Source organism: Sus scrofa, chromosome 13, assembly GCF_000003025.6.
Source record: "Sus scrofa isolate TJ Tabasco breed Duroc chromosome 13, Sscrofa11.1, whole genome shotgun sequence".
Lineage (NCBI taxonomy): Eukaryota > Metazoa > Chordata > Mammalia > Artiodactyla > Suidae > Sus > Sus scrofa.
The window spans coordinates 6861670-6882282 of NC_010455.5; the positions used below are offsets into that span (position 1 = coordinate 6861670).

General features: G+C 39.3%; 1 protein-coding gene across 1 annotated transcript in view; it reads right to left on the reverse strand.

The window, feature by feature from the left end:
- EFHB (EF-hand domain family member B) overlaps window positions 1-20613 on the reverse strand; it is a 72741-nt gene that overhangs the window by 35647 nt on the left and 16481 nt on the right. The window contains exons 2-6 of the mRNA XM_003132069.4: window positions 17762-17824; window positions 16364-16507; window positions 14982-15162; window positions 11082-11192; window positions 6676-6805 (exon numbers count right to left, since the gene is read on the reverse strand). Of these exons, the coding sequence (XP_003132117.2) occupies window positions 6676-6805; window positions 11082-11192; window positions 14982-15162; window positions 16364-16507; window positions 17762-17824 (629 nt within the window). The remainder of the gene's footprint in view (window positions 1-6675; window positions 6806-11081; window positions 11193-14981; window positions 15163-16363; window positions 16508-17761; window positions 17825-20613) is intronic.

The window sequence follows — 20613 nt, forward strand, 5'->3', positions numbered from 1 at the left end:
TTGTCAGGTATCTCTGTTACCTAAAGTATTCATGGCTACCAAACATACATTTGGTGAGGTGTACCATTGTATCACTTGATCCATCAAAAAATAAATCCAGGGAGTTCCCATTGTGGCACAGAGGAAATGAATCCAACTGGTATCTTTGAAGATGAGGATTTGACTCCTGGCCTCACTCAGTGGGCTGGGGATCTGGTGGCGTGGCTGTGAGCTGTGGTGTGGTTAGAAGACACGGCTTGGATCCCACGTTGCTGTGGCTGTGGCGTAGGCCATCAGCTGTAACTCCGATTGGACCCCTTGTCTGGGAACTTCCATATGCCTCGGGTGCGGCCCTAAAAAGCAAATAAATAAATAAATAAATCCAGCTTCAAAAGAGATAATATGTTGAAAAGAAAGCCTTATGTATCCTTCTATCATATTTATTCTATTATAAAGATACGTTTAGAATAGAACATTTTGATTAAAGAATAAGACAAGCAGACACAAAATTTTACAGTAAACAAAACCAGTGTTAACATCATTACTATAAATGCAACTCCTAAAGTTGCTAAAAGAAAATTAAGCATCAAAGAATTAAGTGAACAAAGGATATAAACAAATAACTCACATCTGGTAGGCAAATATGTGGAGAAATTCTGATACTCTCCAGTAATAAAAGAAATATAAAAGAACAACAAAACATCACTTTTAATATAGCACATAAGTAAATAGAGAATATTTAACTTTGGCAAAAAGTATGGTAAAACACTTAGAGATTGCTGGTGCAAATTGCTCTAATCCTTTTGGAAATAATTTGGTAACATGATTCAAAAAGCATAAAAATGTTCACCCTCTTTTCTCTACATCTAGAAACCAATCATAAGGAGATAATGCACATAATTAAAAATGTGAAAAAGTTATTTTTCTAAAAATGCTTATAGCCTCATTGACTATTTTGGAAAAAAAGAAAACAATCTAAATGTCCAGTCATAGAGAGTGATTAATTATGTCACATTAGCAAGAACATACTCTGTGCTCATTCTAAATGTTGGTTATTAAGAATACACAGCAATATAAAATTATTTCATGTTTAGTGAAAAGGTGGGATATAAAATGGGATTGCACTCTGATTAAAGCTATACACAGGAAGCCACACTAGGAAGAAATAGACTAAAAAGATAATAACAGTTGAATTAAGGTGACAGGATTATGGGTGATTTTATTTTGCCAATTTTCTGTAATATAATTTCATCACTTCTATCACTGTGATTAAATAAGATTTCTTTTGAGAACAGTAAAATTGCACCACTATTTAATAACACTAAAATTAATAAATTCTCTATTGTTTTGCTAAGACTAAACACAATGAACATTAAATTCTTAAACTCCATTTGCTTTTAAAACTATTTCCTGTTCTGTAGAAATATGAAACTGAATAAATTTCTGGAGAAGAGTGACACTCTGTGGAGAAAACGAAAGATGAAATATAAAGTAATTTATCTCTTATTTCTTCATTTACTTCCCGTTAGTTCAAAAAAGGGAAAAAAGAACAATGTGGAGAAAATCACAATAAATCAGTGGCAGTTTGAGCTGTAATTTGGACACATAAAGTTGACAATCTAAAAACCAGCTCCAAAAGTTTGAGAACCATTGGTATAAGCAATTGATAGTCAATGTGAAACAAAATGAAACAAAAAAAACAAGAAAATACAAGAAACTCATTTATGTTTTTAAATGTATTTCTTCAACAATTATCAACTAAGGACATAAACTGAGGGGTCTTTTTTTTTTTTACCTTTTTTTGACTAAAAATATGCTTTTATTATATTTTAAAAATGACAGAGAAGCTTAAAAAATAATTTTAAAAAGTAAAAATCAGCTCCAAGGGGTGTAATTAGGAACATGCAGCGATGATAAGGGGAGAGATTCTAAGTGATAGAGCCTACACTTTTCAGCCTCAAAATGCCTGGATTATGTTTCCGAAAGAATCAGGAAGTGTTTGTGAGCAGCCATGTATGTCAGAGTATCAACAACTGTAACATCATTACACACCTCACAGTACTCACTAACCAATTCAGAGTAAAGTCTTCTGTGTGCAAGTGAATTTTTTCTTTCAAACACACACACACACTGCCTACCATTTTGAGATTCTAACTGATTCTTCAGACCAAAGGTCATAAACAAGATAGACAGAAGTAGTTTTATGGAGAAAATATATCCCTTCAAAGTTAGGAGCAAACTAAATTTATGTTAAAATGGTGCATATCAAATTGAGATGTAAACAAAATACAAATAGTCTTATAGACATAGAAGGAAAACTTATGGTTACCAAAGGGAAGGGATAAATTGGGAGTTTGAGACTAACATATACACACTACTACATATAAACTAGATAGACAAAAAGGACCCACTGTATAGCACAGGAAACTATATTTAATATCTTGTAATAATCTATAATGGAAAAGAATCTGAAAAACACATTTATACATATATATGTATGTATGTATAACTGACTCACTTTGCTGTACACCTAAAATTAACACAACATTGTAAATCAATTAAAAAATAAATTTTAAAAAAAGAGAAGAAAATAGGAACAAAAAAATTGAGATACAAACATGCTTTATTCTAGGTTTATAATAACAATCACACTGAAGAATGAAGTAGTGAATTCTTTTTGAAATTCAATAAACCGAGGGAATAAAGCACCTCTACTATTTCAGCAATAATTTTCCAACTAAGTTTTGAAATACAGAAAGTATGATCAAAGAAAACATTGCACCATAAATGAAGTTTCCTTGGGGGCAGAGAAAAGTTGGCAGGAAATGTATCCTGCAAATTGCTTGCTTTTATAAATTTGGTGTGTTTTTCTATGACTATCCCAAAGCACTGATAAATATGTCCTTGTTAGAGTTCCCATTGTGGTGCAGCAGGAACGAATCTGACTAGTATCCATGAAGATGTGGGTTCAATCCCTGGCCTCACTCAGTGGGTTAAGAATCCAGTGTTGCCATAAGCTGTGGTGTAGGTCACAGACAAGGCTCAGATCCCAAGCTGCTATGGCTGTGCCATAGGCTGGCAGCTGCAGCTCCAATTCGACCCCTAGTCTGGGAACTTCCATAAACAGCAGGTGCAGCCCTGAAAAAAAAATTTTTTTAATGTCCTTGTTAATGACTCAAAGGCTCTGCTCTTGGGACCTTCTTAAAGACTACGTTGTGAATGGGTTTATTTTATATTTTTTATATATTGATGGCAGGTTGATATTTCTAAATTTTCAGGAATGGATAAACCATGTTTGTCATCTCTCTTTAACTATCAGTTTCCATACTATATTTAATTATAAGTATGTACAGTGAAATATTTGTAATTTCTTCATATTTTCCTTTATGTATGAATAAACCGCTTTAATAATGATAAATTAATGAATATTTATTTTCAATATTCATTAATATGAGCTCTTCTATACCCTAAAGAAAACCATCTCATATGGGCTTACTATAATATTGTAGGAATTTCTTCTGTGTTTGTGTGATATCATTATTTGTTTTGAATTCAAGTATCAGAAACACATACAACAAGAGATATGTGGAAGAAGAATGGAAATCAGTATTTCAGGCCTGCAATCACAGAATGAAGTGCCTGTGAACCTGGGGGAGTGGTTAAGGACAGCCTCTGGAGACACACTGCCAGGATTTCATTCCTACCCCTATACTTAGCTGCATGATCCTGGGCAAATGATATAATGTCCCTGTACCTCAGTTTCTTCATCTGTAAAATGGAAAGGATAAAAATTATAGTACACCTACCTCATGGAGTTGGTAGGATTAAGTTATTAACATATAAAGTACTTAGCACTTTGCCTCTGTAACTGGGAGCTGTTATATCAGCGACCAGACAGGGATACCTGTGGGAATGCAAGCTTTGTGTGCACTCTGAGGCCTATGGAAACTTGGAGGGTCAGTGTATAATTTAAAGATGGCAGAGGGCAAAACAAACTCACCATTGAGGGATAGCAATGCAGGCCCAGTATATTCATTTCTGTGGTTGCTAGAACAAATTACCACAAACTTGTGGCTTGAAACAACAGAAATGGGAGTTCCCTGGTAGCTCAGTGAGTTAAGGACCCAGTGTTGTCACTGCTGTGGCACAGGTTCAGCCCCTGGCCAGGGAATTTCTGCCATGCTACAGGAACAGCCAAAAACAAAACAAAACAAAACAAAAAAACGACGACGACAACAACAACAACAAAACAAACAAACAAACAAACAAAACCCAGAAATGTATTCTCTCACAGTTCTAGGAACCAGTATTCTGAGATCAAGGTGACAGCAAGGCTGCATTCCCTCCAAAGGGTCTAGGGGAGAATCTATTCATTGCTTCTTCCAATTCTGGAAGCTGTTGGCATTGTTTGGCCTTCTTGGCTTGAAGCTGTATTATTCCAGTCTGTTCCTATCTTACCTTCACCTTCTCTGTGTGTTTTCTCCCTCTGCCTTTCCCTTACAAGGACACTTGTCATTGGATTTAGGGCCCACCCACATATCTAGGAAATGATCTCTTCATCTCAAAATCTTTAACTTAATTGCATTTACAGAGACCCTGTTCTTATAGAAGATAATATACCTATAGTCTGGGAATCAGAACATGGACATCTTTGGAGGCCACCATTCAACTCACTACCCAAGTTTTTTGTTTTCAGTTTGTTTGTTTGTTTTTTCATTTTACTGCTGCACCTGCAGCACATGTAAGCTCCTGGGATAGGGGTCAAATTGGAGCTACAGCTGCTGGCCTACACCACAGCCACAGCCACAGCCACAGCAACACCAGATACAGTTGCATCTGTGACCTGTGCCGCAGCTTGCATCAACAGCTTGCATTAACCCATTGAGCAAGGCCAGGGATCAAACCCACATCCTTACAGACACTGTGTCAGGTTCTTAACCTGCTGAGCCACGACAGGAACTTCTACCCCAGCATTTTCAATCTTCTGATTTTTTAAGCATAGTTAAGTAATAGGGATTTTTATGAGTAATCTCCCAATATTTGTTGCCTTAGATATAAAAAAAAAAAGACAGGAAATGAAAAACTAAGGAATCATTTCAATTTTTTAGGAAAGTAGTAGTATATAGAATGCAAGCATAAAAAGGTCACAGTTAGCAAGAGTTAAGTCAGACACTCAGGTGCCCAAATAACTATTAAAAGAAGCTGAACGATAAATGACAGTTCAATTATATATGACGCAATTGTGTTTGTAAAGATTTGAAAGTCTGCCATCTTTAAGAAACATAGCACTGTTGATCCCATAGATTAAAAACACTCATGTATGTCTTCAGATTTGCTGAAAAGGCATGAAGTAACTGTTTTTTTTTTAATTTATTGAAGTATAGTTAGATTTACAATGTTGTGTTAATTTCTGCTATACAGCAAAGTGATTCAGTCATATATATATTTTCATATTCTTTTCTATTAAGGTTTGTCATAGGATGTTGAATATAGTTCCCTGTTTTATACAGTAGGACCTTATTGTTTATCCATTGTATATATAATAGGTTGCACCTGATAATCCCAAACTCCTAATCCTTCCCCTCTCCCCTTGACGACCCCAAGTCTGTTCTCTATGTCTGTAAGTCAGTTTCTGTTTTGTAGATAGGTACGTTTGTGTCATATTTTAGATTCCACCTGTAAGTGCTATCACATGATACTCGTCTTTGACTTGTTTGACTTAGTATGGTAGTCTCTAGATCCATCCATGTCTCTGCATACGGCATATTTTCATTCTTTTTCAATGGCTGGGTAATATTCCATTGTGAGTATATACACATCTTTATCCATTCATCCATCAATGGATATTTAGGTTGTTTTCATACTTTGGCTATTGTAAATGGTGCTGCTATGAACATTGGGGTAAATATTTCTTTTCAAATTAGAGTTTTCTTTGGACGTATGCCCAGAAGTGGAATTGCTGGATCATATGGTAACTCTATTTTTAATTTTGTATGAAACCTCTATACTGTTTTCCATAGTGTCTGCACCAATTAACATTCTCACCAACAGCGTAGTCTTTTCCTTCACAACTTCTCCAGCGTTTATTATTTGTAGATTTTTTTATGGTGGCTGTTCTGATGGGTATGAGATGATACCTCATTGTAGTTTTGATTTGTGTTTCTTTTTTTTTTTTTTTTGGCTTTTTCTAGGGCCGCTTTCCACAGCATATGGAGGTTCCTAGGCTTGGGGTTGAATTAGAGCTGTAGCTGCTGGCCTACACCAGAGCCACAGCAATGCGGGATCCGAGCCGCATCTGCAACCTACACCGCAGTTCACGGCAATGCCAGATCCTTAACCCACTGAGCAAGGCCAGGGATCAAACCTGCAACCTCATGGTTCCTGGTCGAATTCATTAACCACTGCGCCACGATGATAACTCCAGATTTGCATTTCTATAATAATTAGCGATGATGAGCATCTCTTCATGTGCCTTTTGGACATCTGGGCATGAAGTAACTTTAGAATCGTGCACACACACACAACCATATTATGGTTATCTCTGGGGGAACTTGACAGTTTGGAAGACATATCACCGTGTATCTTTTTATGTTATTTTTATTTTTGAACCATGCCACGGCAATAAATAAACTTTTCTTTAAGTCCATATGCCATATATCCAACACTCATTCCAAGACACAGTATACTTAAACTTACATTTGTAGTTCATGAAGCCAATGTAAAGTTTTTGCCATGTTTCGTCCATCATTTGTATGGGGTGTTGGGACTCCATACAAGTTAAACCTATGGAAACTTGATGGGTTATACTTTCGGTTCTTTGCTTCTCCTATGGGGAGAAAAAAAAAAAAAAAAAAGGAAGCCTTCTGACTTAAGCAACACTAATAACCTTATCTTGCAAAAAAGAACATTATGGTTTCATTGTAAATGAAAATGAGAGTGGGAAAAAGAATGAAACCACAACAGTGCCAGGAATTGCACAGATCTAGCTACAGATGAGAGAAGCATTTTCCCATACAAGCTGGGAAGTGGTGGGACAAGATTTCCTTATGTTACTATTTGGAAATTAAGTAGAAAAATGATGTAAGAGAAAGACAAATATAAATGATGAAAAATTGTCCCCATCAATGTTAAGGAAACCCTGAAGATCGGGGGGAGGTATGGCAATGCTTTGGGAACCCAGTGGTGCTTTGCACTATGCTAAGATTTGAGAGGTTGGTGTGTTTATACCTGCTCTCACTGAGATTTTCATTACAACCCTCACACTCTTTATAATTACCTATATCAGAGACATTAAAAGGGTGGTAGAGGGCTGAGAACCCAACAGGGAGGTCTTTAGATTTAAGATCTAATCCTGTACTTTTTTCAGGTCATGATGTGGTTGGTATTAGCGTTCTATGTATAGGTAAGAAAGTAAGACTGAAACTAGAGATCTGCTAATAGGTTATGAAACAATAGGGAAAAGATATTTAGCCTCAGCAGTAACCCAAATAATGTGAATGAAAACAGTAACAATCATAATTTGGGTGCAGTCACAATTTGTCTCTCAGTTAAGCAAAAATAAAGATTGGCAAAGCTTGCTATTGGAGAGGATGCAGAGGAAAGGGAAATTTTCATGCATCGTAGGTGTGAGGACAAATTGGGGCTGCTATTCAGGTGACAGTTCAGCTCCAAGAGTGAAATTTTCAAGTATTCAGAAATCTAGGAATGTATCCTAAGGAAACAGATCACGTTCATAAAGATATATAAACAATACAATATTGATACTGACCTGAAAAGACAGCTAAGATATTTACTACAATCAGGGAGAAGCAAATAGGGAAAAAAAATGCATGTATAGCGGGGAGCAAAACACACACGTATTCATCTACGAATGAGCAAAGAAAAACATATATGAAAGTATCATCTGTGGCAGACTGACAACTGTAGGAGATTTTCTTTGTGTTTTATATATTTCTATAGAGCCTATATTTTATACAAGAAATATCTATTACTTCGGTAGTAATTTAAGTGTATTTTATTTATTTATTTAATTATTTTCGTCTTTTCTAGAGCCGCACCTGTGGCATACGGAGGTTCCCAGGCTAGGAGTCCAATCGGAGCTGTAGCAGCGGGCCTACTCCAGAGCCACAGCAACGAGGGATCTGAGCCACGTCTGTGACCTACACCACAGCTCACAGGCAACACCAGATCCTTAACCCACTGAGGGGAACTCCTAAGTATATTTTTAAAAGGTTGTTATTAATAGAGTTCCTGTTGTGGCTTGGTGGTTAATGAATCCGACTAGGAACCATGAGGTTGTGGGTTCAATCCCTGGCCTCGCTCAGTGGGTTAAGGATCCAGCGTTGCCATAAGCTGTGGTGTAGGTCACAGATGCGGCTGGGATCCCGCGTGCTGTGGCTCTGGCATAGGTTGGCAGCTGCAGCTCCGATTGGACCCCTAGCCTGGAAACCTCCATATGCCGTGGGTTTGGTCCTGGAAAGGACAAAAAGACAAAAAATAAATAAAAAAATAAAAGGTTGTTATCGTTATTGAATGGTGTCCTTGAGATATTGTTGTAAGTTAAAAAATTTAAATGTATATAGCATGTTCCTCAAAAGCATGGAGGTCATTACCACACTTAACTGAAAGTAGAAAGCTCAGAGGTTGGGGGTTAGAAATGTGTTCAAAAAAAAAAAAAAAGGAGTTCCCATCGTGGCACAGTGGTTAACAAATCTGACTAGGAACCATGAGGTTGTGGGTTCGATCCCTGGCCTCGCTCAGTGGGTCGGGGTTCCGGTGTTGCCGTGAGCTGCGATTGGACCCCTAGCCTGGGAACCTCCACATGCTGTGGGAGTGGCCCAAGAAATGACAAAAAAAAAAGAAAAAAAGAAAAGAAATGTGTTCAACATATCAACTGTAGTTATCTCTGACTAATGGGATTTCAAGGTTACATTTACCTTTTTTTTTTTTTTTTTTTTTTTTGTCTTTTTAGGGCCGCACCTGTGGCATATAGAGGTTCCCAGGCTAGAGGATGAATCGGAGCTACAGCTGCCAGCCTACACCACAGCCACAGCAACCAAGGATCCTTAACCCACTGAGTGAGGCCAGGGATCCAACCGCAACCTCCTGGTTCCTAGTCAGATTCATTTCCACTGCACCACGACAGGAACCCCTACATTTTCTTTTTCTTCATTTTTTACATGATATATACATTCTCTACAATGTATGACATATTTTATGGTAAAAAAAAAAGTGCTTCATTAATGAGAAAAAATAAAAATAAAGAATTGGATTCTATTCCTTTTCAAGAGGCTAGTGAAACTTCTGCAAAAATCAGCAAATGAAAGTAGAGTAGTAAAGTCATGTTATAGTCCATTAGAGATCTTCTAAATATATTTTTAAAAATCCACACTATTTTTCCTCCAATTGCTCAATACATGTAAGATGTCTCATTAAAAAATGTCTATAACAGGTTAGGGGTTGGGGAGGGACTGTAGATTTGGGATGGAAATGCTATAAAATTGGGTTATGATGATTGTTGTACAACTATAAATGTAATAAAATTCATTGAGTTAAAAAAGTTGTCTATATTCATTGATATAGTTCTTTCTTAAAGCAACTAGATGGCATTGGATTAGATTGTGCAATAAATGCTAAATTTTTGCAAAAACAAATAAAACATTTTCACAAGAGAGGGAGAGATGGAAGGAGGAAGCTAGAGGGAGGAAATGAAGGCAGGAAGAGGGCTAGGGAAGTAGAGATGGGGGAGATACAGCGAGAAGTCTTCCCAAGGCCAGCGGGATGACCAAGTGGGTGGAAGCAGCCAAAATCTGGAAGAGAAGATGGAAATGGTCTCGGGAACAGGATCATACTGGGATGTGTGAGGACCCAGCAGAGACTGGTCACAAAAGAAGGGAAGGGCAGATTCCACACAGGGGAGCAGAGGGCACAGGAGAGAAGCCCTAGGAATGATTCTAAGTTTAGGAGGAAGCGTACAAGAAGGAGCATGATATGGAAGGACCAGGAGAAGAAAAGTAAAGAAATAAAAAGGGAGCAAGGGAGAGAAGGGCTTTGTGCTGCAGTAAAGGGCTAGTCTTGCTTCTAACTAATGCAGATTAGTTCATGGATCATGCCCAATCCATGGGCTCTCCCAGGGCCTGAATCAGTTTTCTCAATCCTCTCTTAGATAATGATTCGACTTAGCATCAACACATCAACAATCAAACATCCAATGCCTTTTTATTTACTTACTTATTTTTTTTGCCATTTCTTGGGCTGCTCCCTTGGCATATGGAGGTTCCCAAGCTAGGGGTTGATTCGGAGCTGTAGTCACTGGCCTATGCCAGAGCCGCAGCAACACGGGATCCGAGCCGCATCAGCAACCTACACCACAGGTCATGGCAACACCGGATCCTTAACCCATTGAGCAAGGCCAGGGATCAAACCTGCAACCTCATTGTTCCTAGTCGGATTCGTTAACCACTGAGCCACGACGGAAACTCCATCCAATGCCTTTTAATTATGCTATAGAATAATTCTAATAATAGACTACTTTGAAAATCACTTAATAAGAAGAACAGTAATAATAATAATTATTGAGCCTTTGCTGTGTTCCAGGCACTGTGCTAAGCATTTTGCAGACATTCACTTCAATCTCACAATATTATTACCCCCATTTAAGAAATTAAAATAGATGACGATAAAATATTCAAGGTGTAAAAGATAATAAATGGACAAGCTAGGACTTGAACCTGATCTGATTTGAAATTTTCTGCACTTGTCCACTATCTGATATTCCTCATAAAAAGCTAAGCACTTAGAATAATGCTGATATTTGAATCCAAATGTTATTTTTAAGCCTAAAGCCATTAAAAAAAGATTAGACTACCTAACATTTAACCTTACTAAGCAATTTTTTTTGTTTTAATGATACATATTTTTCTACATTTTATACACAAAATGCATATGTGTTTCTGGCTATCAGGGCTTGTAACCTCATAAGCAATAAGTTATGATTTATTGGTCACCAGGCATTTAAACTTTAAGCACATTATCTCCTTTATTCCTCTTCACAAATCTGAGGTCTGTAACCTCAGGCCTGTTTTACACTGGAGGACACTTACCCACAAAATAATCATTGTGAGAAACAACATACAGATCATGCCCTGCCTGTCCTTCTTCAAATACTTCTTCGTAGGGTTTTGGTGGGTTCACCACATCTCCAAGGGATAATTCTGAAGGAAGAATTAAGGAAATCAGTTTTAAGATATTTTTCTTCTATTTATAACATTTTTACAATGTTTTATTAAAGGATAGTTGATTTACAATGTTCTGTAAATTTCTGTACAGCAAAGTGACCCAGTCATATAATATACATACATTCTTTTTCTCATCTTATCTTCCATCATGTGCTATTACAAGAGACTGGATATAGTTCCCTGTACTCTACAGTAGGACCTCATTGCTTATTTATATTTATAACATATTTAAATTGACTAGAGCAAATGACAGACTAGGTACACTGATTGCATAAGCTCCCAAAGCCGACATACATAGAGATTTTTTATGAAAGACAGGAGCAACCTAGGCATCACTGTCTTAAGGACCCCTCCTCCACCACACTCTTGAGCTGGCTCACTCCTTAGAATTCTGAAGAATGTCAGAACTCCGAATGGGTTAATCGCTTTCATTGTCCTGAGCTGTATTCCCAGCCCAGTTAAATTCTCGATTCTGAGCATCTCAGGATAATTTTTATTTTACATTGCTCCAGACTTGGCAAGATGATCTAGGCAAATTTGAATCACAAATTAGTTTCAGAAACCCTGATGCCCTGTGGGGAAGACTTGATGCAAATTTTAGCAGCTGTAGACAAGGAGCACACAGACTGAATATGTTTTGATGTGAATATCCATCTTAAAAGTAGCCAGTAAACTGTGACTTCTGGATTTGGGATGGATTTTTGTGCTAGGGGTGGGGTCATGGGTTAATGTTGAACAATTTTTAAGTCTGCATTATGTTTAAAAATATTAATGATTTAAAAGTTAAAATTTTTAATTTTATATGTGAAAATACTTCCTGTTGGCTACAAGAGAAGCTCAAGTGGTGTCTTCTTATGTGCTGTTAAATATATATTATATACTTTGGAAGAAGAAAAAAAAAAAAAAAAGTAGCCAGAAGTTGCAGGGAAATCACTGGGATCAGGAAGAAATTCTCCCTCCTACTGGTCCCAATCCTAGAGCTAGAAGATATTTGTTAAACAGCTGCTTTCCAGGGAGTTCCCGTCATGGCGCAGTGGTTAACGAATCCGACTAGGAACCATGAGGTTGCGGGTTCGGTCCCTGACCTTGCTCAGTGGGTTAACGATCCAGCGTTGCCGTGAGCTGTGGTGTAGGTTGCAGACGCGGCTCGGATTCCGCGTTGCTGTGGCGCTGGTGTAGGCCAGTGGCTATAGCTCCGATTCGACCCTTAGCCTGGGAACCTCCCTATGCCACAGGAGCGGCCCAAAGAAATAGCAAAAACACCAAAAAAAAAAAAAAAAAAAATTAAACAGCTGCTTTCCCAGGACAAGTGGCCCCGATTTTACATACAGAAAATTATTTTTGTTTTTATTGTTGTACGTAATGATTTTTAGGTATAATTCCATTTATAATTTCACCCTTCTCTTTCTACCTAACAACATAATGCATTAAGACGTTTTCTTTTTTGGGAATTTCTGACAAGAAGTGGAGTCTGTAAAGCAAACAGTTAAGAACACCGTGTGATCCTACTCAAAAAATCCTATAAGACCATGCTTCTTTTTGATGTAGGAACCCATTACACCTTTTAATACGCACATACACGTTTTGGAACATTCTTTCTATTACATATTTATTTACTTATTTATTTTTGTCTTTTTGCCTGTTCTAGGGCCGCACCCTTGGCATATGGAGGTTCCCAGGCTAGGGGTCTAATCAGAGCTGTAGCCACCAGCCTATGCCAGAGCTACAGCAACACAGGATCCAAGCCGCATCTGCAACCTACACCACAGCTCATGGCAACGCCAGATCCTTAACCCACTGAGCAGGGCCAGGAATTGAACCTGCAACCTCATGGTTCCTAGTCAGATTCATTAACCACTGAGCCACGACGGGAACTCCTCTATTACATATTTAAATGAAGCATATCTAGACAGTACTTTCCATATTAAATGAACTAATCCTAGATGGCAGTTATGATATAATCACTGTAATAATGCAATGCCATGTCTACTTTTTTTAATTTTATTGAAATTAGTTGACTTACAATGTATGTTTCAAGTGTACAGCAAGGTGACTCAGATACATATATATATGTATATATGTGTGTGTGTATATTCTTTTTCAGATTCTTTTCCATTATATGTCATTACAGGACATTGAGTATAGTTCCCCGTGCTATACACTAGGTCCTTGCTGGTTATCTATTTTATATAGTTGGGTGTATGTTAATCCCGAACTCCTAATTTATCCCTCCCCTCCCTGCCATATCTTCTTAAATGCAACTTTTAATCCTATTTGAAAGGGGGAAAAAAAGATATTTTATCTGTTCTAAAAGACATTTTTCATGTTTCAAATGTTAACCAATTTTAACCTTAGCTCTGACACAATAAAGTACAGCAGCAGATTTTGCCTATTCTAGGAGAAAAGCATTCTTTATCTCCAGAACGGATGTTACCATGTTAAGAAAAATAATATAATGGACCTTTTGGTTGAAAAAAAGATAAACTCCTAGAGCAAAGCCTTAATGGGTTCAGAAAGACAAAGAGAGAAGCAAATTTTTCTGCAGAATGAAGAAAAAAAAAGATGGAATTTGAGGTCTCCTGTAATAAGACCCCTGGAGGGAGAGGGTAAGCTGCCTGAAAAGACTAGTGGGGTAGGGAGTGAGGGGGATAAATGTGAGGAAGATATAAAGGAAAGCACTCAACAACGTGCCAGGAGCTGGGGCTACAGAAGAAATACTGGCATGTAACCAGTTTTGTTGTTGGTGGTGGTTTTTTTAACCGCCACACCTGCAGCATATGGAATTTCCAAGGCTAAGGGTCAGTCAGAGCTGCAGCTGCAGGCCTGCAGCCCAGCAACACTAGATTTGAGCCACATCTGCAGCCTATGCTGCAGTTTGCTGCAACACAGGATCCTTAACCCACTGAGTGAGGCCAGGGATTGAACTCTCATCCTCTTGGATACTAGTTGGGCTTGAAACCTGCTGAGCCACAATGAGAATTCAGGCCTGTGACTAATTCTATTCTAAGTTGTTCATTAAAAGATGTGCTCCAGTCCCTCTCAGAATCTGAGTGGGATCTGCTCTGATATTGCCTGTTTAGTTAGTGTGCAGGTAGACTTGTGAATGTGCATGAATGAGTGTGGCATGCTGCAGTTACCAAACTTATCTGTAGGTGGTCTATTGTATGAAACAGAGTGTCATAGTTACAGATTAGGAACACATCAGAGGCATTAATGGAAATAAAACCCACAAATAGATGCCCTGGAGGAAGGGACATCTGCCCCTATAGTTGGCCCCAATGTCAATTTCCCTGAATCCCTTTCCTGTCTTCACACCGGCTCCACTTTGCCCCCTGAAATATCCTCTCCAAACTCTGAGCTCTTCCTAGATACACATCTGCTCTAAGCTTCTGGGTCTGAGAGTAACTTTTTTGCTATGACCCCATCTTTCTTTTTTTTTCTTTTCTTTTCTTTTTTTTTTTTAGGGCCATACCCATGGCATATGGAAGTTCCCAGGCTAGGGGTCGAATGGGAGCTGTAACTGCAAGCCTACATCACAGCCACAGTAACCTGAGATCTGAGCTGCATCTGTGACCTACACCACAGCTCACGGCAGTGCCGGATACTAGTCAGGTTTGTTACTGATGAACCACAGTGTGAACTCCCCCATCTTTCATTCTGAAATCATCCTTTATAACAGCACTAAACAAATCCCAATGGGATATTTAATCCCATTTTTAAAGAAGCCTTATTTTATCACCCCGCCCCATCTGTTATTTGTACTACCTCTGATGATGGCTGTCCCAAATGTCGTATTAGGTACATCCAAGCCTTTAGGTAATCCTGGCGTCTGATCATGAGATTTTCCTAAGGGTGCCCGTTGATTGCTAAAATATACTGATTCCTTTTTATCTTTGATTTTCTGTTGAAATGTTGTAATAGGCTGTGGGTTTATCAATACCTTTGCCTAAAGAAATCACACAAAGCAAAGATGTAACAACAAAAAAAGTTTAAAATTTTGATTTTTGTTGTTGTTGTTGTTGTTGTTTTTATTGTTGCTTTTTGTTTTGTTCTTTGCCACACATATAGAGTTACCAGGCCAGGAATCAGATCTGAACCGCAGCTGCAACCTGCACCACAGCTGCAGCAATACCAGATCCTTTAAACCCACTGTGCCAGCCAGGGATTGAACTTGTGTCCTGGTGCTGCAGAGATGCTGCCAATCCTATTGTGTCACAGTGAGGACTCCAAAAGTTACAAAAATGGAAAACCGAAACTCTAATCAATAGCTGGGGAAAGAGAATATTATTGTGGGAAAACATTTCATTATCATTGCCTTGGCTCACCTTCAAATGAACTGTCAGAATTGCAGCTACTCAGCTTAAACATGCCTAAACATGATTTTTCACTGGGGCTAAAATGTTTAGGAGGGCAGCTCCCTGGTTACTTAACTCAAAGATTCCAGAAAAGTGGGAATGGCAAGCACGAGAGTCACGTGATTGCCACGTACTCCCTCCAGATATAAGATCAGGTCTTCCAGTCCTAGACTGTCTACTCAATAAGTAGCAGGTAATGCTGAGACCCTGTGTGCACCTTAGTGCCTCCAGGCCACATCACCCAGCCTTTGTCCTCACTGGCCATTAAAAAACCTTGACAGCACGTCTCCTGTGAGAAGATGAAGTGCAACTCTGCTTTTATTATCTGAAGAGAGAATAAATAAATATAGTCTGTGGCTGAACACATTGATTTTTCTATACCCTCTTGGCTACTGCTGCTTTTGGATTTTTTCCACTGCCCAAGATTAAGAGTGAGAAGAAGCTTGGAAGTGATGATTTCATTTGTGCATCTTCATCTTTCTTTTTTTTTTGGGGGGGGGCTTTTTAGGGCTACACTTGCAGCATATGGAGGTTCCCAGGCTAGGGGTCTAATCGGAGCTACAGCTGCCAGCCTACGCCACAGCCGCAGCAACTCAGGATCTGAGCCACATCTGCGACCTACACCCAGCTCATGGCAACACCAGATCCTTAACACACTGATTGAGGCCAGGGATCGAACCTGCAAACTCATGGTTCCTAGTCAGATTCTTTTCCACTGTACCATGACAGGAACTCCTGCATTTTCATCTTGGTAAGTTAATAAAGTAGAGGGGAAAATAGAAATGAAGTTACCGGTATTGAAATTTTAGATCTTATCCCATGTGTCAAATACGGTGCGATTTGGGGGTCGTTTGCTCTGCCATAAAATACTCTTTCGGCTCCAGCAGGTGGATATCTGAAGTTGAAAAATTTTTTTGCCTCAGGTGGGGTCATTAGCTACAAACAGTGAGACAAGAAAATAGAATTATCAAGTTCAATTTATTAGATATTAGCGAGACTGCTCTGTACCAAACAATGAATACTGTTCAAGACAATAAGAATGTAAGAAGTACCTAGGGAACTGCAGCCCCAAATAATCAAACATTCTAAAATTTTTGATTTGATTTTTAATGGGAAAAAAACACATTATTTTTTATTTATGTGTTTATTTTGTCTTTTTTTGTTGTTGTTTTTTGTTTGTTTGTTTGTTTTTGGTCTTTTCTAGGGCCGCTCCCTTGGCATATGGAGGGTCCCAGGCTAGGGGTCTAATCGGAGCTGTAGCCAACAGCCTACGCCAGAGCCACGGCAAGGCCAGATCCGAGCCGTGTCTGTGACCTACACCAAAGCTCACGGCAACGCCGGATCCTTAACCCACTGAGCAAGGCCAGGATCGAACCCGCAACCTCGTGGTTCCTAGTCGGATTCGTTAACCACTGAGCCACAAAGGGAACTCATTTTGTCTTTTTAAGGCCGCACCCACGGCATATGGAAGTTCCCAGGCTAGGGGTTGAATCAGAGCTGTAGATGCTAGCCTAAGCCACAGCCACAGCAACGTGGGATCCAAGCCATGTCTGTGACCTATGCTGCACCTTGGAGGAACACCAGATCCTTAATCTGCTGAGTGAGGCCAGGGATCGAACTCATGTCCTCATGGATGTGACGAGAGCTCGATAAACCACATTTTTTTTAAAGTTATATTTAAAAAACAACCAGGAAGTATCCAGGTTAGGAAGCATACCCTAAATGACTATTTCTTATTCAAATAAATGGAATCTCTGGTGATTTTTGTAGAGCCGGAAATCGTAGGCCTGAAATTTTTACTTCTTTGGACAAACTTAGAAGGCCTCAAAACACAGTTTTTTAAAAATACAAATTAATCACATTAAATTAACACAGCTTTTCATAAAGAATGTTGAGGGAGGAGTTCCCATCGTGGCGCAGCAGAAATGAATCCGACTAGCTCAATTCCTGGCCTCGCTCATTGGGTTAAGGATCTGGCATTGCCATGAGCTGTGGTGTAAGTCGCAGACATGGCTCAGATCCAGAGTTGCTGTGGCTGTGGTGTAGGCCGGCAGCTATAAGTCTGATTAGACCCCTAGCCTGGGAACCTCCATATGCTGTGGGTGTGGCCCTAAAAAATAAAAAGACAAAAAAAAAGAATGTTGATGGTTGTTCATCTTATGTACACAAATGCTTATTGAAAGCACTTACCCTGGGAAGTTTTTCAGTCAAGCATGTTGCAACTCTGTATCCAATTGGAAGAACTTTCCCTGCCTAAGGAAAAAAAAAAGCAAGAATTGGTCATCGTCAGGGGAGAAGGGGAGCCTTTTGAAACAGAATGTATTTCAAATTTGGCCTATGCGTCTAATGCTATAACATTACTTTCAACTACTTAACACAGTTAAGAAAAATAGTAAGAACAAATAGCAAATCTAAAACAATCCTGATGTATAATATAACAATAAATACTATACATATTCAAGTATACCCTTTTTTACAATGCACTGTGAGCAATCCATCCAATTATAGGAGCTCTGTGACATTCAACTTTCAGAAATAATCTTGGAGTTCCTGTCGTGGCTCATCAGTTAACAAACCTGACTAGTATCCATGAGTACGCAGGTTTGATCCCTGGCCTTGCTTAGTGGGTTAAGGATCCAGCGTTGCCGTGAGCTGTGGTGTAGACCGGCAGCTGTAGCTCTGATTGGACCCCTAGCCTGGGAACCTCCAGATGCCATGAGTGCGGCCTTAAAAAGATAAAAAAAAAAAAAAAAAAAAAAAAGAATTACCTGAAAATAAAGGTACTTAAATAAATAAATTAAATATATATTTAAAAAAAAAAGAAATAATCTTGCCATTGTCCACAGGTTAATTATCATCTGTACCGTTATCATCAGGACAATGAGAGTATGGCTGAATTTAAGCTAAACATAAGATAAAGTGTTAAGTATTTCTGAGTAGGTGTGTTTTCCTGAAGGTATATTTCCACCACCACCCTAATTTTTTGCATATGCGAACATGTCACCCCTGGCCAAGTTTCTTCATCAAATGTCTCAGATTTCACTTGGCTCCATTCAACTTGGGTTTTATCTGCACTTCCTTTGCCCAAGCAAAGATTTTAACAGTTCATTCCCAGCAATGCACCTCTTATCTATTTCCCCTTTATCAATTCAAGGCAGATGATAGTTACTTCTGTAAAGCACAAGCTTCTTCTTAAAAAACTGAAAGAAGGAGTTTCCGTCGTGGCTCAGTGGTTAACAAATTTGACTAGGAACCATGAGGTTGCAGGTTTCATCCCTGGCCTTGCAGAGTGGGTTAAGGATCCATTGTTGTGGTGAGCTGTGGTGTAGGTTGCAGACTCGGCTCGGATCTGGCATTGCTGTGGCTGTGGTGTAAGCAGGCAGCAACAGCTCCAATTAGACCCCTAGCCTGGGAACCTCCATATGCCTTGGGTGCGGCCCTAAAAGGATAACAGACCAAAAATAAATAAATAAATAAAAATAAAAAAAATAAAAAACTGAAAGAAGCTTCCCATTAAGAATGGAGGAGTGTGGAGTTTCCGTCGTGGCTCAGTGGTTAGCGAATCCAACTAGGAACCATGAGGTTGCGGGTTCGATCCCTGGCCTTGCTCAATGGGTTAAGGATCTGGCGTTGCCCTGAGCTGTGGTGTAGGTTGCAGATGCGGCTCGGACCCCGTGTTGCTGTGGCTCTGGCATAGGCTGGTGGCTACAGCTCTGACTAGACCCCTAGCCTGGGAACCTCCATATGCCAAGGGTGCGGCCCTAGAACAGGCAAAAAGACAAAAAAAAAAAAAAAAAAAAAAAAGAATGGGGGAATGGTGGGATAAACTAGGAGTTTGGGATTAACCTAGACACACTATTATATGTAAAATAGAAAGCCACAGGGAACTATATTCATTATCTTGCAATAACCTATCATGGAAAAGAATCTGAAAAAGAATTTATTTCTATATACATGAAATTGAATCTGGAGTTCCCATCGTGGCTCAGTGGAAACGAATCTGACTAGCATCCATAGGGACACAGGTTCGATCCTTGGCCTCGATCAGTAGATTAAAGATCTAGTGTTGCCGTGAGCTGTGGTGTAGGTCACGGACGTGGCTCGGATCCCAAGTTGCTGCCATTGCTGCAGCTGTGACGTAGGCCAGTAGCTACAGCTCCAATTGGATTCCTAGCCTGGAAACCTCCATATGCCGCAGATTCAGCCCTATAAAGTCCAAAAACATAAATAAATAAAACTGAATCACTTTTCTGTATGCCTGAAACTAACACAACTTTGTAAATCAACTATACTTCAATTAAAAAAATAAATATGTAAGGAGAAGAAAGTGTGTTCTAGGTCTGTGGAGAGGCATGGGGTGAATACAGAGAAAAGCAGAGTGGTCGAGAGTTGTGTGGATGGATGAATGTGCAGGTGTTGGCAGGGGGATGGATGGATTAGATACACGGAGGGATGGATGGGTGACACAGACAGAAAGGTTTTTATTATGTTAAATGTTAAGTGAGGAATTTCTCTTAGGAGGAGAACCATCAAGGATTAAGAGAGTATCTTGTTGACGTCTCTGAGTAAAAATGAGGAAGCCTACAGACATGGTTAGACAGAGAAGTGAACTGCTTTGCTTAAAAAAAAAAAAAAATAAGAGAAAATACGAACTACTGATGGGATAGGCTAAGGAAGGGAGGATTAAGGGAGATGATAGAAAGATTGAGAAAAAGGTGGGGGAGTTCCTGGAGTGGCTCAGCGGTTAACGAATCTGACTAGCATCCATGAAGACGCAGGTTTGACCCCTGGCTTTGCTCAGTGGGTTAAGGATCTGGCGTTGCCGAGAGCTGTGGTGTAGGCTGACAGCTATAGCTCCGATTAGACCCCTAGCCTGGGACCTCCATATACTGTGGGTGTGTCCCTAAAAAGCAAAAAATGGGAAAAGAAAAAAAAAGGAAAAAAGGTGGGAGGAGGGCAAGTTCTAGGAACCAGGCATGGGGCCTGGTTGGGGGGATGGGGAGCAAAATGAGAAACTGGGCAGTGACAAGCAGCCCAGCCTT